Raw genomic sequence first — 16,963 nt, 5'->3', positions numbered from 1 at the left:
TAGTCTTAAGAGAGATTATGTGGAGAAAAAAAAAAATTTTGAAATTATAAATTTGTTTTTTCATTGTTAGGCAGAGAACTTTTCAGCCCACCCTCGTACCATTATACTGTCGGTGCCTGCAATTATTACCGTAAAGCACAGCTGCGCATGTTGTTTTCATTTTGGAATAGTAGATCTAATTATATTAGAGTAGCTTCCTTAAACCTTATAGTTTTAAATTTTAGAAAGGAAGTCAAGATAATTTGCTTTACAGTGGAGGGTTTAACTTTTGATGCAAACTATTGATTGTAGGTTTGTATGTTTTTATTATTATTATTATTGCATAGGTATCTCCATGGAATCCTTAGACTCACTGTGGGAAGCCCAAACTGTCAACATAATATCTATCATACTTCTCCTTGAAACCATTAACAGCCAAAACACCCACAACTGACTCATGCAATCCATTCCATTCATTCACCACTTTATTATTATTATTATTACCCTAAGACCTCATGCAGTCAAAGACTTATCTGGGAGGTCTTTTTATCACACACACACACACACACACACACACACACACACACACAGCTCATCATACTGTGCCTTGAACACATTCAAACTCCTTGCAGACACCACACTCTCAGGCAACGCATTCCAATCATTCACAACTCTGCATGAAAAAAACCTGCCTCTCACACCCTCTTTATACAGTTTCCAGGGATGACCTCTGGTTCTCCCACTATTTTCTGTAGAACCTCTCCAGCATTGATCCTATAACAACCTCTTAATAACTTGTAGGTCTGTATCATATCTCCCCTCTTCCTCCTGTCCACCAGACTCTGCAAGTTGCATCTTCTCAATCTTTCCTCATACTTGACATTCCAGAGGTCAAAAACTACCTTAGTCAATCACCTTTGGACCCTTTCCAACATCTCTTCATCCTTCTGAAAACCAGGTGACCAAATCTAGGCACAATAGTCTATGTGTTGTCTAATCAAAGCCTTATACAATGGAACAATATCTCCCTACTTCTACACGTCAGTATCCACTGCATCATTCCCAGAAGCCTTTGTGTTGTCTTCGCAGTTTTGGCTATGTGTCCCCCTAAATTTCAGATTCTTATCCACTATCACCCCAGATCTCTTATTTCTTCCACCTCCAACAATATATCATCACCAAGCATAAATTCTGCATCCCATCTTTGTTTTCCAAATTTTAAAACCTTACATTTTGCAGCATTGAACTCGCATCTCCATTTCCATCCCCAATCACTCAATTTATTCAAGTCTTCTTGTAAGGCCACAACATCACTACTCTTCATGGTTTATCCCAACTTTGCATCATCTGCATACAACTGAATATCTCCATCCAAATCTCCACCTCATCATCATCAAATTCCTGCTATGTACCCTCAAGGGGTGTACAGGATATGATAGTTATACATGAAAAAAATTACATCATTATTAATTTCCTATCTACAATTTTCCTCCAAATCAGTCTTGTTACTTGTCAAGACTCCAACATTATCAGATCTTATATATCTATCGTCTAAGGCACTTTGTACCGTATCAATCCACCTATATCTTGGTCTTCCTCTGGGTCGTTTTCCTGCCAATCTGGCAGAGAACACTTGTTTTGCTAATCTTTCATCGCCCATTCTATTTAAGTGACCATACCACCTGAGATTAGCTCTGCTAACGCATTCCTGGATGCTGACAATGTCAAGTTCTTTCCTAATATCCTCATTTTTAATATGATATTGCCATTGATGCCATCTGTTCACGCCCCTAATCTTTCTCAGGACTCTCATATCTGTGGTCTCTAGTCTGTGGTCAAGTGTTTTACTTCTGACCCAGCTCTCAGATCCATAAGTTAAAACTGGTTTGAACACTTTCTTATATACAGCTAATTTAGTATTCCGACTAATTTCTCTCTTATTCCATATGAATTTATTCAATTGACTTCCCACCATACCAGCTTTGATGATTCTGTTGTCTCTTTCTATATTTAATTTACCATCTTCACTAAAAATCGTGCCTAAGTAGCTGAAATGTTTTACTTGTTCCACAGGTTATCCATTCACAACACACTTGATATTTTCATTGATTCTTCCTATTTTCATTGTCTTTGTCTTTTTATTGCTAACCTTCATACCATATCTATTACAACAGTTATTCAATTTAGTCAGAGAATCTTGCAGACTTGTAGCTGATTTGTTTAGAAGTATAACATCATCCGCATAAAGCAAAGAGCTGACATTAACATCTCCAATTTTGATATCATGTTTAATACCACTTTCCTTCATAAAGTGATCCATATAGATAATGAATAACAGAGGGGATAATGTACTTCCTTCAGTTCTAACTGCTGACTTACAACTCAAATAAAGACTAAGTATTGCTTGATATAATGCCCCATTGACACCATATAACTGCAGCATATTGAATAGTTTCTCTTTTGGCACCTTGTCATATGCCTTTTCCAAATCGACAAAACTTAAATACAGATCTTTGTTATATTCCCATGCTTTCTAGACTATTTGTCGTAAAGTGAAGATCTGATCCTGACAGCCTCTATTTGGCCTGAATCCAGCTTGTTCTTCACCAAGCTTTTCTTCCACAATTCTTCTCAACCGTTTCTCAAGTATACTTGAATAGATCTTGCCAGGAACACTCTGTAGGGAAATACCTCTGTAATTCTCACATGCAGTTTTATTTCCCTTTTTATATATGGGTACTATGAGAGCTCTACTCCAGTCATTGGGAATTCGTCCCTCTGTCCAGGCCTTCTGACCTATGCAGTGCAGCCACTGTAAGACTCTCACACCACCATACTTCAGCATTTCTGGTCGAATATCATCTACTCCTGCTGCCTTTCCACATTTCAAGCCTTTGATGGCTTTTTCTACTTCAAGTATGGATATGTATTCCTGACTGCATGCTTGGTCAGTGTTTTTTACCACTATGCTGTCATCACTGCTTGTTTCATTTAGAAGTTTTTCAAAGTAATTACTCCATACTTCAAGGATATCTTTTTCTCCCATTTTCATGTCACCTTTATCATCTCTAACTCCTTTTACAGCACTCTTTCCTCCCTTCCTAAGCTTCTTCAACAACCTACAGAATATTTTGCCACCTTCTTGATATTTATTTTCTATATTCTTGCCAAAATCCTCCCATGACTTTTGTTTAGCTAGTTTTACGCAGTGTTTAGCATTCTTGCATTTGTCTCTATATTCTCTAAGAGCACAAGCTGACTTATTTGACAGGAACTTTTGAACTGCTTTTTTCTTTTCCTTCACTGCCTCTTTAACTTCCTGTGTCCACCAGGGAGTTCTGATTTTTTTTATCCTTACAGACAATTTCACCACATGCCTCTTTGGCAGAATCAATCACTGTTTTCTTTCACCTATATCGTTAATATATAAGTTAAACAGTAATGGCCCCAAAACAGACCTCTGAGGCACTTCCCTAGTGACTTTCCTTTTCCTGGATATCGCTCCCCCATACACAACTTGTTGATACCTATCAGATAGCCAGTCTCCAATCCAATGCTCTAATCTAATATCCAAATCCATGCTGTCCATCAAAGATAATACCATTGTTGTCAACCCAACTCTGGATCCTAGTTCTCACAAGCTTCTTCAACAACTTAACCAGAACACCTGACACACAGATAGGCATATAGTTTGATGCTTGAGTTCGATCACCTCCTTTATGAAGTGGCACAATCTTGCCCTCCTTCCACTCCTTAGGGACTTGACTGAGTGCAAGACTCGTATTAAAAAAATATGTCAAGACAGGTGTCAACTCCCTGGCACATTCCTTCAGAATACGTGGTGATATACTATCAAGTCCCACAGCCTTATTAACATCTAGTTTACTCAACTCCCCATACACCTCTTGCTCACTTACAGTCAGTCTCTCTCTCTTCCCCATCATCAACTTCTCTCAATCTCTCCATGAAGTTACATTCACAAGATTGAAAGTCCTTTATGAATTGCTCATTAACTATCTCCACTACACATTCTGCAACAGCTGTCTTTATACCAGGAGTTGCCAGTAAGGGGGGGGCAAGTGACTTGGCCAAATGCCTGGCCAGTTTATATGTGGGACTATCTATGCTATCAACTATGGGGCATAGGGGAATATTAGTTTTGTGGATTTTTGGTAATCCATAAATACGGGGTGGTTTAACATGAATTGGTTTTATTTTCCTGATGATTTCTTTGAGTCACGATGTCACTTTTTTCAGTAATTTTTGGACTTTTTTCTTTTGAGACATCGTAAGGTCTCGATGTATAATTTGATATGTGGAACTGTCACATATGAGATCTTGCATTTTTCTGTTATACTCTTCTTTATTCATGATAACTGTTGCATTTCCTTTATCGGCTTTTGTAATAATAATATTTGTGATAAAAGTGTGTGTGGTGTTGTTAATACCGTGAAAAATAAGTCATGAATAACCATAACCACCTAAGCTTATCTGTTAGATTGATGATTCTGCATGGAGAAGATATTGTTTACAAAGCGCGACGGTTCGGTAAGTTGAAACTGAAATTGTCCAGAAAATTGAACAGGTTAGCGTTCCTTAAACAATGCCACAACAACGATATCATTCCATCTTTTCTGAAATTCAAAGAAAAGTTGCAATCGGCAAAGGCACATCGTATTTATCGACGGGTGAGTTTAGCGCTTCTTTGAGAACAAATCGCCGCTACTCACATAGAGCTTAGTAAGCTAAACAGCTCTATCACAGCTCTACAACAAGAACTAATCAACGTTTAAATCCTGAAATATGGACTGTCCTACAGCACATCTCTGAAGTTGCAGCAAAAAAAAAGAATTCACAAAAGTAAAAAGCAAACACCTAAAGAAATATGAACTCCTACAACAGTGCCAGCATACGAAGTTCCGACCACAACTTCGACGAGACCATGTGGTCGGAAACCTATCGTTAGAAACGCTCTCAGTCTAGGATATAACTTTGCCGTCATGCCCAAACAAATTCGTAAACTAGAAATTATGATGAAAGTAGAACGGGGTATCCACGATCTTCTGCCAGCAATGGCCAATAACGTGCGACTAGATATAGCAAGTATTATAAACAAGGCTAAGCCTCCAAAAAGCAATATGCCACATAAGCAAATAACTGCCCTAAAAAAGTTATATAATAATAAAAATATTATTATTACAAAAGCCGATGAAGGAAACGCAACAGTTATCATGAATAAAGAAGAGTATAACAAAAATGCAAGATCTCATATGTGACAGTTTCACATATCAAATTATACATCGCGACCCTACGATGTCTCAAAAGAAAAAAGTCCGAAAATTACTGAAAAAAGTGACATCGTGACCCAAAGAAATCATCAGGAAAATAAAACCAATTCATGTTAAACCACCCTGTATTTATGGATTACCAAAAATCCACAAAACTAATATTCCCCTATGCCCCATAGTCGATAGCATAGATAGTCCCACATATAAACTGGCCAGGCATTTGGCCAAGTCACTTGCTCCTCCTCCTACTGGCAACTCCTCTACTTTTGTAAAAAAATTCAATCCATTTCAAAACACTGATTAAAAATCTAATCCTAAAAGATTCAGACATAATGGTTAGTTTCGATGTCACCTCCTTATTTACCAATGTACCACTTATAGACACGCTTGATTTAATCAAGTCTAAATTACTCCCTGATATTTATGAATTATTTCAATTTACCATGAGTGCAGGTTACGTTACATGGGGAGGAAAATTCTACAAACAGATTAATGGTACTGCTATGGGTTCCCCCCCCCTCTCTCCCCATTAGCAAATTTTTACATGGAACACTTCGAAAACAAAGTACTTACTACAGCTACATACAGGCCACAAGTGTGGTTACACTATGTAGATGATATGTTTGCCATCTGGCCCCATGGACAAGACACTTTGGATGCTTTTGTCACCTACCTAAACAGCCAACACCCCAAAATTCACTTCACAGTAGAAAAAGAATCAAATAACTGTTTACCATTTCTTGACACATTAGTCATCCGCCTTTCAGATGGATCACTATCTTTTTCTATTTACAGAAAGCCTACACACACAGGAAGATACCTACATAAACAATCACATCATCATCCAGTCCAACAGTACGGCATTTTAAAAACACTTACACACAGAGCCAGAGCCATTTGTTCTAACGATACAGCTCTGACCACTGAACTCCAATACCTGCACCATACGTTCTTAGCCAACGGCTACAATCCCTACAAAATAGATAAAATACTACATAGGCCCATTACTCTGCCCTCCCCTAATACACAAGAATACAACATGACCATTTCTATTCCCTATATTAGAGGTACATCAGAAAAGATAGCCAAAGTATTGTTGAAACATGGTCTTCACACCACTTTCAAACCTCATGTCAAGCTAGCACACCCAGGAGTGTATGAAGTGCCTGGTGACTGTGACTTGGCCTATTATGAGCAAACAGGAAGATCAGTGAACATCCGCCTGGAAGAACATGAAAGATACATTCGCTACTATTACTATGGCAAGTCGGGACTGGCAGACCACGCTTTGGACACTCCTTCACACAGGATTAGATGGAGGAAAACGAATGTGCTATTTAGGAGTCATTATAGATCTGAAAGATTATTTTTTGAGTCAGCAATGGCTTTGAAGAATTCTCCCAACCTTAACAAATATGGTTGCATTAATTTGCCAAAAATTTGGGAGACGGTTATCCTAAGAAAAACTCCTGGATAGCTGCTGTTTTTTTTTTTTTTTTCCTGTTAGAGGGCGCCAAAAAATAGGATTTTAGATCTTTTGTCTTTTACAATTATATTGTTTCACTCACTCACTGTTGCATTTACAAATGTGTTGCGCTCTGATGATGCTGAGTTGAAAATCAGCAAAATATAAGCGTTAATAAAACATCTTTGTGATAAAAGTGTGTGTGGTGTTGTTAATACCGTGAAAAATAAGTCATGAATAACCATCAACACCTAAACTTATCTGTTAGAAGGATATTAGGAAAGAACTTAAAATTGCTAGCATCTAGGAAAGTGTTAGTAGAGCTAATCTCAGGTGGTATGGTCACTTAAACAGAATGGAATTGGAAAGATTAGCAAAACAAGTGTTCTCTGCCAGGTTGGTGGGAAAAAGACTCAGAGGAAGACCAAGATATAGGTGGATTGATACAGTAAAAAGTGCCTTAGAAGACAGAAATATAAGATCTGATAATGTTGGAGTCTTGACAAGTAACAGATTGATTTGGAGGAAAATTGTAGATAGGAAGTTAGTAATGATGCAGGAATTTACTGATGATGATGATTCAGTATTTTTGCTTGAGAGACTAGATTCTGCTCTTCGTCATTTTCACACTCATTTGCTTCATGGGTGCCCTCCTCAGTTCACCTCTGTCACAACATGGCAACAGACTTACAAACTTCACTTCTCACTCTTGTTTTTTTGTTTCCTTCAGTAACTCTCTCACATCTTCCTCATACAATACTTCACCTCTCAAATCATTGGTTCCAGTCAAAACAATCAATCAATTCCTTCACCTTTCCTTTTTGCATTCTGACAGCAAGTTTTGGAAGTTTCTTTTCTTTAGTGGGAAAACTAAGATTCAGATGCAACTAATCCACATAAAAGAGGTCTCTACTTTTGCCGGTACTCTTCTTCCTACTCCTGCTAATTTTGTTCTTTGATAAAACTTAACTTTCGTAAACTTTTGCCCAGATCACCTAATTTTCTCTCCTGAAAGAACTAACTTTCTTCCCTTAAAATGTCTGTCTAGAACCAAGAGCTCAGTGCAAAATTTACAAAAACCTGAGCTTCCCATGCAAAGGTAAACTCTCTGTATTTCCATAGTTGGGCAAGCTAAAAAAAAATAAAATAACACAGTTGTGTTATCAATATACTTAAGAAAAAATAAAAATGATTTCAGCTACTGTGTAGTATACTATTTCCAAAAAATGTAGTATAGCTGCAGGCTGTATTAAATAGCTTTCTTCTTTGAGCTACTTTTAATTAGTTTTACTCACAGAAAGGCTTAGACGTTGGTTATGCATTTTTTACTAAATAATTTAAGGAAATTACAACGTAAACTAGGATATACATTAAAATAAATTTTAATATACTTCAATATTTCGGCAACGTCACGTTGCCATTTTCAAGGAACTTAAGAACAAGACACGTGCATGCAGGCACAACAAACAGTAAGTGAGGAAGAAGCAGGAAGCTATTATTTCTCCTAAAGTCCTGATGGTGCCCCCTAGTGGATAATGTTGGTATTCTTGGGCGATTTGGCTTTGGGAAAACTACATCAGAAGGTCTTCTGATGTAGTTTTCCCAAATTTGAGGCAGTCTCATGCAGCCAAATTTGTTGAGGTTTGGATTGTTTCTTAGAGCTGAAACTGATTCCATGAAAAGCCTTTCATATTTGTATTTACTACAGTGTATTATCGTGGCTTTCTTCTGCCGTATTCTATGGCAGGTATCCAGCACATGGTCAGCAAGATCAGAGTGGCTGTATTGGTGAAACCGGATGTAGTCCTTGTGTTCTGAAATTGCATCCAGCCAAAAACATGCATGTTTTTGGCTGGTTTTTGGGATGAACATGCAGCCAAATTTGTTGAGGTTTGGATTGCTTCTTAGAGCTGAAGCTGATTCTATAAAAAGCCTTTCATATTTGTATTTACTACGGTGTATTATCGTGCCTTTCTTTCACTGTATTCTATGGCAGGTATCCAACACATGGTCAGCAAGACCAGAGTGGCTGTATTGGTGAAACCCGATGTTGTCCTTGTGTTCTGAAATTCTGATATTTGCTGTCCTGCCTGTTTGGCCAAAGTAGGACAGCTTACAGCTGCAAGGGACCTGGTATACACCAAGTAGGTTAGGGAGGTGGGGGGGGGGGGGGAGGTTGGTCTTTAGTAGAGCGGATAAGGGATGCCAATTTTTTATATGGTCTGTAACAAAAAGTTAAGTCATGTTTTTTTAGGATTTTTGTAAGTTTTTCCAAGCTGCCTCAGATATAGGGTATGGTGATGGATTTAGAGTAATCCTTGTTGTGAGGGGGGGGGGGGGGGGTTACTGGTTTCAATATTTTTTTTGGGGGGGGTAGCCATTGGCTGAGAAAATGTTGAGAATGTGGTTTAGTTCTGTGGCTAGGGCATTGTGTATCAACAGGGCTAAACTTATCTTTGAACAGATAAGTTTAGCCCTGTTGTGTAGTGTCTTAATGACTCCATATTGTTGCGAGGAGGGGTGGTGGGATTGTTGGTGAATGTATCTGCCTGTATGGATGGGTTTTCTATAGACTGAGAAAACCAAGGTTCCATCAGGCTGGCAGGTGACTAGTGTGTCTAAGAAAAGAAGGCAGTTGTTTTTTCCCTCTTCCAGGGTGAATTTGATTCTGGGGTGTTGGTTGTTTAAGTGTGTTAGGAAGGAGAGGAGTGCATCGGAGCCATGTGGCCAAATAGCGAACACATCAACAACATAGCGAAGCCAAATGGTTGGTTTTTGTGGGGCAGAGTTTAAGGCTTTCTCTTCATTAGTTTTAATTTTTATACAGCAAAAAATGTTTTATATGTTCATTGAATAGAATACTTATTGGATTAGTAGGACATGAAAAAACCTTTTTTTTTTTTTTTTTAACTTTTTAAACCTGATAAAACTTTCTTATAACTGCTTGCTTTGTTGCTTGTAATTTGACAACATTTTGTCAAAATTTATCCTATAGTTAGTCATGCTGAAATGAAAGTTGAGATGGCTTGACAAATTTTTGTACAAGATACCAAATCAATGAAAATCTGTTCAGCCAAAGATGAGGAGTAACATGCTGGATAGATTTTTTATGTGCTTCCACCTGTGAGCAGTTGTAAACTTATAGTACATTGCATGATAAGCAGTTTATCTTTTTATGTATATATTTTAAATTCTTTTTACATTTTTTTACATAATCTGTATACCGATTTCTTCAAGCCACATCAGACCTCCATTAAGCAAGGTGGTAGTCTCACACAAGGCAATGAAATTCAATTCCCCCCCCCCACCACCACACACACACAAGGACAGTCGCAGACAGGCATGTGTGGTTTGGAGAGTAGCTGGAGTTTTACATCCAAGCTTGTGATAAAATAAATCTAATAGGTGTTTGCAAATTTTGTGAAATACCTAAAAAATATATTACCTTACTCCATTGTTGTTCCTGTAAATATGAATGTCTTTTTAGCAATTCTTGTTGAGTACATCAGTCTAATCTTAACAAGAATGAATGATAGTTTTATAATCTTCTATATGTGGTAGATAATAATCAGAAACAGAAGCATGTTATTAATAATGAATAGTACTGGCCTTCTCTTAGGAGATGTAGATACATATAGAATGGCAATGGCATGAACTCTACAAATTACCCAAATTTACATGTACACATTTACTAAATGTATTCACAATCAGTTTTATATTTGGGAAAGTAAAATCGCCTTCCCCAGCATTCAATTAGCAAGTCTCAAACCAACTAACTGGAGGGTTGGGAGGGGAAGCATCTAGTACTAATCCTCACTGTGGCTAAATAATCAGTTTACTGTTATGCATATACCACAAAATTCATATCTGCATATAGAATGCAAATTGTGTATACTTGTCTATTCATTCATCTATCCTCTCTCTCTCTCGTATTCATTCTCTCACTGTTTTTGTTTTTATAATAAAATATAATAAATATGTTTTTTTTAATATATAAGGAATATTCTTGTCACAGTTATGTGTGACAAGACTTTGCGCTTCGCAACCATATGCCTGGGGAAGGAGTGTCCCAGGTTCGATTCCCGTTGTAGACGTGAGGAATTTGAGGATCTTCCTCAGGCATAGCCAAGTTAGCCGGTCTTGGGCGCGGTCAGTAGGGTTTTTTCCGCCAGTTTATCTGGCGTTTTTCATCCCGCAAGCAGGCAAACCGGCCCGTGAACATACGCCTCTACAGTCAAAAAAAAATACCCCCCCCCCCCCCCCCACAGCGGCAGACCAGGCGACGGGTCGGTTTGGAGTAGTACTAACAAGAAGTCGCATCTAAGTAACACGCGGACCCTGCATAGGAAGCGGGAATAACGCGTAGAAGAAGAAGAAGAAGAAGAAGAAGATTCTTGTCACAGTTATGTAAGAACTACAATTAAGATATTGTAGTTATGTATTCTTCAATTTAGTTGTTTTTCTTATGATATTGATGTCTTGTTCACCATCTGAAAATCCTTTTTCTGTGATTCCTACTTATGGACTAATGTACTATTGTAAACCATTACATTAGTTCTGTGGGTGAGCTGAAGATTTCGTTCTTTTTATTGATTTTTTACATACTCCAGAAACTTTGCTCTAGAGACCAAACATGGAATTTTTTCTTCAAGCCACTCAGGTCTCCAAATAAAAGGGCAGTGGTCTCACACTGGGCAATGAAATTCATCTCCAACCTAAAAACAGTCACAAACATCTATGCCTCTGGCAGGATTCAAACCTTCAAACCCTCAGCTTATTGGTTGGAGACTAACCACTCATCCACCCAGGCCAGCTTATGGTGAATAGTCATAATATCGGTGTGTCAAAATATTTATGTATTTTGTTTTCTCTCCATAGTACAACAGTTTATAGATTTTTTTTATATACAAGTCCAAACATTTGAGACTGCTCACCAAACACTTCAGCACATGATTTTCTCTAGCAGAAAACATTGTTGTTCAAATTCTAGCCTATAAAATAAAACTTTTGTTATAGATGAAGAAACCTTGAACAAAATAAAGAAAAACCTTACTTCTAAAGAATTATAACAAATTGTTCCTATAAATCTGCCACACAAGTACTAGATTTGATTTCCAGAAATGATTTTGTCCTCTTTACAAAATTATCTCTTAAATTTCAGATGTCTTCTACAAATGTTATAATTTTCATTCTTTTAAATGCACGTTTTCTCCCTTCACTCAATGTCAACTTACTACAATCACAAAGAATTTTATAACCTACTGGTTTACAAATAGAAAACCAGGAGGTTATATTAATAGCAAGTTGACTTTTGTAGCAAATTGACATTGAGTGAAGGGGGAAAACGTGCATTTAAAAGAATGAAAATTATAACACAGTTGTAGAAGACATCTGAAATTTTTAGTATTGTTGCATGACTTGCAACTGCATTCAGTAAAATAATATATTCCATCATACAAAATAAATATTATTTTGTTCATGTAGGCATACATATGTCAATGGAATTTCATAGTGTTTATTATTTGGGGGGAGGCTTGAGCTCAAAAAAAATTTTGATGCACTTTTAGATATTGTATTTGCAATCATAATATTTCATTTTCTTCAATTGCAGGTGTCTTTCAATACCAGTTACTATGCGGGCAGTAATTCGAAAAGCACAAGGGCAGCAGCAACAAATTAGACCATCTAGTCAAGGTGATATGTACTGTGCCGCTGTTTCCAGTGGAAGTGGAGTACCTTATCTAGCTCATCTACCTGGTTATGGAGGAAGTTTAACTAATGGCTCTACTTTTTCTGGTGGAGACTTTTCTCATTTGGCATCAAGAATGTGCAGCAAACCTTCTGATGGTGCTGTGAATGAGCAGCTAGGTGCAGTTGGAAAAATTAACTTAGATCACAGTATAGATTCACAGACATATGGTGTCCCATCTTCTTTATCTCATGCATCAGATACCACACTCATTGCTACAGCCCAGTTGCAAAACATGAGCCAGCACAATGTGCTCCAAATTCTAACACTCAGCAACAGCATCCTGATTTGTTTGGCTTAGGAAATGAGCGAAGTGGTCTTGGTGGAGGGCCATCTAATCCACTTTTAGGAACACTTCTTTCTCAGAATGGTGGAAATGGTTCTTCATCAGCACAGTTATATCAACAAGCCAAACATGCTAATACAATGCTCATGAGTATGCTCAGTGATGTTCCAGCTGCCAATTCTACATCCACAACATTTCCTTTTTTAGGGCAAGGGAACACTGCAACAGCAAAACCTCGAAAACAGAGGAAAAGAAAGGCAACATCTGATAGTCGAAGTCCTGGTAGTTCAACAGGGAAGAGTCCCAAAAGAAAATTAAGTGAAGATGATTCTTTTCGAGATACTCCTACTCCTGATATTGAATCTACAGGACAGTACCACAATGCCTTTTGAAGTAAATACATCATTAGCTTCTACAATTGACCACACACATCTTAATCGGTCCATCACACCAATGGATGTATATAATCAAATCTGAGCCATCTTCTGTACAAGCTTTTCCACAAAGATCAGGAAGTACCGAAAGTTTTGTAGGACAGGAAAACTTTCAAAGACAGAATTCTGCACAATCTGTGGTTAGTGTAAGTGATTCAAGTAGCATTCACGAGACTTGTAGTACAAACAGTAACCCTGACCCATTCAATGGCATGTCACAAACAAAGCATCAATATCAGTATAATCCAGACAGCAGCAACCTTGAATTCAATCCTGACTTTCTCAGTAATCCAGAATCAACATATGCTGACAGCGGAATGGAAACAAGTGACCTTGATTTAGAAACCTGTGATTCCAGCACATTTAATATGGAATTAAATCCCACATCTACGAAATTCAAAATTATCAACAAATCCAGATAGATCAAGTAAGAAATCAAAAAAATGTAAAGCTGAAATTGATTCAAAGTTAATTAAGTCTGTTGGCAATGATGAAAAAATTGGTTGCCAAGATTCTCAAAGCATGAAGAAGGGAGTGAGGATGAGTATTCTCACATTTCACAAAAGTTATCAGTAGATTCAGAGAAATCTCACAGTGAGGACTCACCTTCGGTGGTCATTAAAACTATTCCTACTACACATTCTTCTCAGCCAGTTGTACTTAGCACAAGTTTAAAAATTGCCAAATCTGTAGATGGACTAAAAATATCAAAATCAGAGATGAAAATTAAGCAAAAGGAAGGGCGTCGTTCTAGTAGTGCAGGAAATGGTTTAGATGGATCACTTGGAAGAAGAAAAGGTGATGCTAAAAGAGAAAAGAAAAGAAGAAGAGCTGAAAGTGCTGATAGCATATCTAATAAATCTCCAATTAGACCCATTCATGTTAGTTTAGATTCATCACTGATGCCTCCTCCAGCATCAAGTTCAGACACTATGACAGTTTCCACTACTTGTTCAGATACTCAGCCTATCCGTCCAATAACTCTTAATGTAAAGACACAGAGTGCCGTTTCTTCTGGATCTTCTCCATCTAGATCCAGATCTCCAGTCTTATCAAAAAAAGTTTCACTTTCTAGTTCAAGTAGTGGAAACAATCCTAACAATAGCCCTACCAATCTTTAGGGACAAAAAACACTCAAGGAGAAAAGACAGCAGTCAAACCATCCCCTCCTCGTCAGTCACACCAAAGTGGTTTGAAGGTCAGTAGTTCTGAATCAGATGGGAGCTCATCTCCTGGAAATACAAAAGTTATGCTATCAACATCCCTGAAACTTCAGACAAAACATAAACAGAATGCTGCAATAAAATCTAGTAATTCTAGTGGTAATAGCAGTTCTTCATCTGGAAGTAGTGGACAAGGACAGGTTGTGTCCAGCTCCCATTCTGGTACTGGAGGATCTTCACCCAATAAGGCAAAGCCTGCTACTATCAAATTAAAAAACTTGAATCTACCGCCTTCTACAACTATCACACCTATTCCATCTAAGCCATCTTCTTTATCACCAACATCTCATCTACCACTTGTTAGTCCTCCAGTTTCTTCAAGTATTTCCATAATTCCTACATCTGTGTCAAATCAAGGTTCTGGAAAATCTCTGCTTTCCAACTCAGGAGGGAACAGCATGAAAGGTAATAAAGCTGCCCTTCGTTCTAGGAAAGGCTCTTTAAGTGCTGTTATTGATAAACTAATGGTGTCAGCAAGTAATGCACAACATGTTTCTTCAGTTTCAGTTGATGGTTCAAAGATTGAAAGTGGGAATACTGGAAGTAAGTCTGATAAATACAGATCGAAGAGATTCCAAATTAGAAAGAAAAGAAGGAAATGTTAAAGAATCTCTAAGAGATCGAGAGGGTTCAGCTAAAAGTAATGAGGGTAAATCAAAATATTTTGGTTCTGATCAGTTTACTGTAAAACCAAGTTCTCAGGGAATTAAACTCACTGTTACAAAAACAAGATCTAGTGATAGTTCCAAGTCCTCCAATAAATTAAAATTGGCATCTAAATCTCCAGCAACAGGTTCTGGTGTTTCAAGTTCATCAAAATCATCTAACTTGTCAAATAATAGTTCACTCTTAAAGGGTGGTAGCTCCTCACCCTCTTCAAAAAAATCTGGAGCTCTGACCTCCAGTTTGTGCATTTCTCCAAAGACCTCAGGTACCTCCAGTCAATTCAAAACATCTTCCAGTACACAGAAAACATCACCACCATCAAATACTCCAACAACTTCATCACCTAGAGTCACCAGCTCAACAACAAGTAGTTTGTCAAAGCCTGTTACTAAAATATCTGTGTCTTCATCATCCTCTGCATCCCAAAATAAAGCAAGTTCTTCAAATTCAAAGACTTCTGAAAAAGCTGAAAAGAAGACTGCTTCAAATCCTGGTGAGGCAAAAGTTACTCATTCGTCTGAGTGCAGAAGTGATAAAGTGACTACCAGTGTTCTTACCATTGGTTCTAATTTAATGCCACCACCACCATCAAGTAAATCTCTTTCTGATCACAGTAGATCATCTAGCAGTGGAAGTACACCAAAGCGTGCTGATGAATCTCCAGTACGTCTTTCCCCCAGGCACACACCTACTCGTGATAGTTCTTCAGAAGAATCGGAAGGAGAAAGAGCATTTAGGTTATTATTAGCACAGACAAAAATGGAAAGTCAAAATGGTGCTGAACAGGGACCTCCCATGTCCAAGGCATTTGAAGTTGAAAGTACAACTCTAAAGTTGGATAGTGTGAGTAGGACAGAGTTGGATGACAAAAGTTCATGGGTGTCAAGTAGTACTGACATTAGACCTTCAAGTACACCAAAAGTACAAAAATTGCAAGAAGATATAGAAAATTTGAATGATACATATATAGCAGGTGATTTGGAAAGAAAATCAACCTCTCATACAGAGGTATCTTCATCTAGTAAACATGATATTGCTGTAAGTACTACAATAGTTACCTCTTCAGAAGAGACCACAAAAACAGTGCCTACATTTACAAAACCAAACAAACCATCCAGGAGGATAAATCTTCATAGTGATGAAGATAGCAGTCCAGAAAATGGGTTGTTTATTGACATTCCAGGAACACCAAGGTTGCCAAAGTCACCAGATAAAAAAAGTATCCTGGTCAAGTCCACACCTAGAGTCTGGTATAATAGCCGTTTCAGAAGAAAAAATTGACAAATCTGAACCTTCACCAGGAACTTTTATAAAATCTCCATTCCAACCATCTCCTTTGAAATCTCCTGCACAAATAGGAACACCACCTTCAAATCACTCAGTTTCCAGCTCAATATCACATCCATCACCATATATTATTGATGATGATCTGATGGACGAAGCCTTGATGAGTTTAGGAAAGTGACTATTAGTGACATCAATTACAAACCTCTTTTAATTTTACCACTTGGATCCATTAACTCATATGTATATAAAAATCATGCATCTCCTCCTTTTAAGTTATGCACATTGATAAGATCAGTGATGTCTTACAAATTTTTTTCATTTGTGTAAGTTTGGACATGATTTTAATATATGAAGTAGTTTAGCTTGAGTTAAACATTTTTTTTTTTAGTCATGTAGGTGCTAATGTTACCTCATTTGCAGAAATCTAAAACAGTCCTTTTTTTTTTACTGCATTAGCTTTATTTATATAAGTAATTATTTATTTCCATATATTAATTGTGGAAGATTAATATTGCCTCTAGATTAATGATATGTTGTTGTGTATAAATTGAATGACTTTTCCAGACAACAAATTAAAAAAAAAAAA

The 16,963-nt window shown here is 37.4% G+C and overlaps 1 protein-coding gene across 1 annotated transcript in view; it reads left to right on the top strand.

Moving 5' to 3' along the window:
• LOC150100021 (uncharacterized) overlaps nucleotides 1–16,621 on the top strand; it is a 266,152-nt gene extending 249,531 nt beyond the window's left edge. The window contains exons 17-22 of the mRNA XM_090403196.1: nucleotides 12,344–12,630; nucleotides 12,783–13,140; nucleotides 13,713–14,281; nucleotides 14,323–14,901; nucleotides 14,987–16,128; nucleotides 16,274–16,621. Coding sequence (XP_090259322.1) covers nucleotides 12,344–12,630; nucleotides 12,783–13,140; nucleotides 13,713–14,281; nucleotides 14,323–14,901; nucleotides 14,987–16,128; nucleotides 16,274–16,555 — 3,217 coding nt within the window. The 3' untranslated portion in view covers nucleotides 16,556–16,621. The remainder of the gene's footprint in view (nucleotides 1–12,343; nucleotides 12,631–12,782; nucleotides 13,141–13,712; nucleotides 14,282–14,322; nucleotides 14,902–14,986; nucleotides 16,129–16,273) is intronic.
• Nucleotides 16,622–16,963: the final 342 nt, after the last annotated feature.

The sequence above is a fragment of the Typopeltis vanoorti genome, chromosome 13, assembly GCF_054136105.1.
Source record: "Typopeltis vanoorti isolate ZY-2024b chromosome 13, IOZ_Tvanoo_1.0, whole genome shotgun sequence".
Taxonomy (NCBI): domain Eukaryota; kingdom Metazoa; phylum Arthropoda; class Arachnida; order Uropygi; family Thelyphonidae; genus Typopeltis; species Typopeltis vanoorti.
Note: the sequence above shows the minus strand (reverse complement) of the source record. Positions and strands in the feature narration are given on the sequence as shown.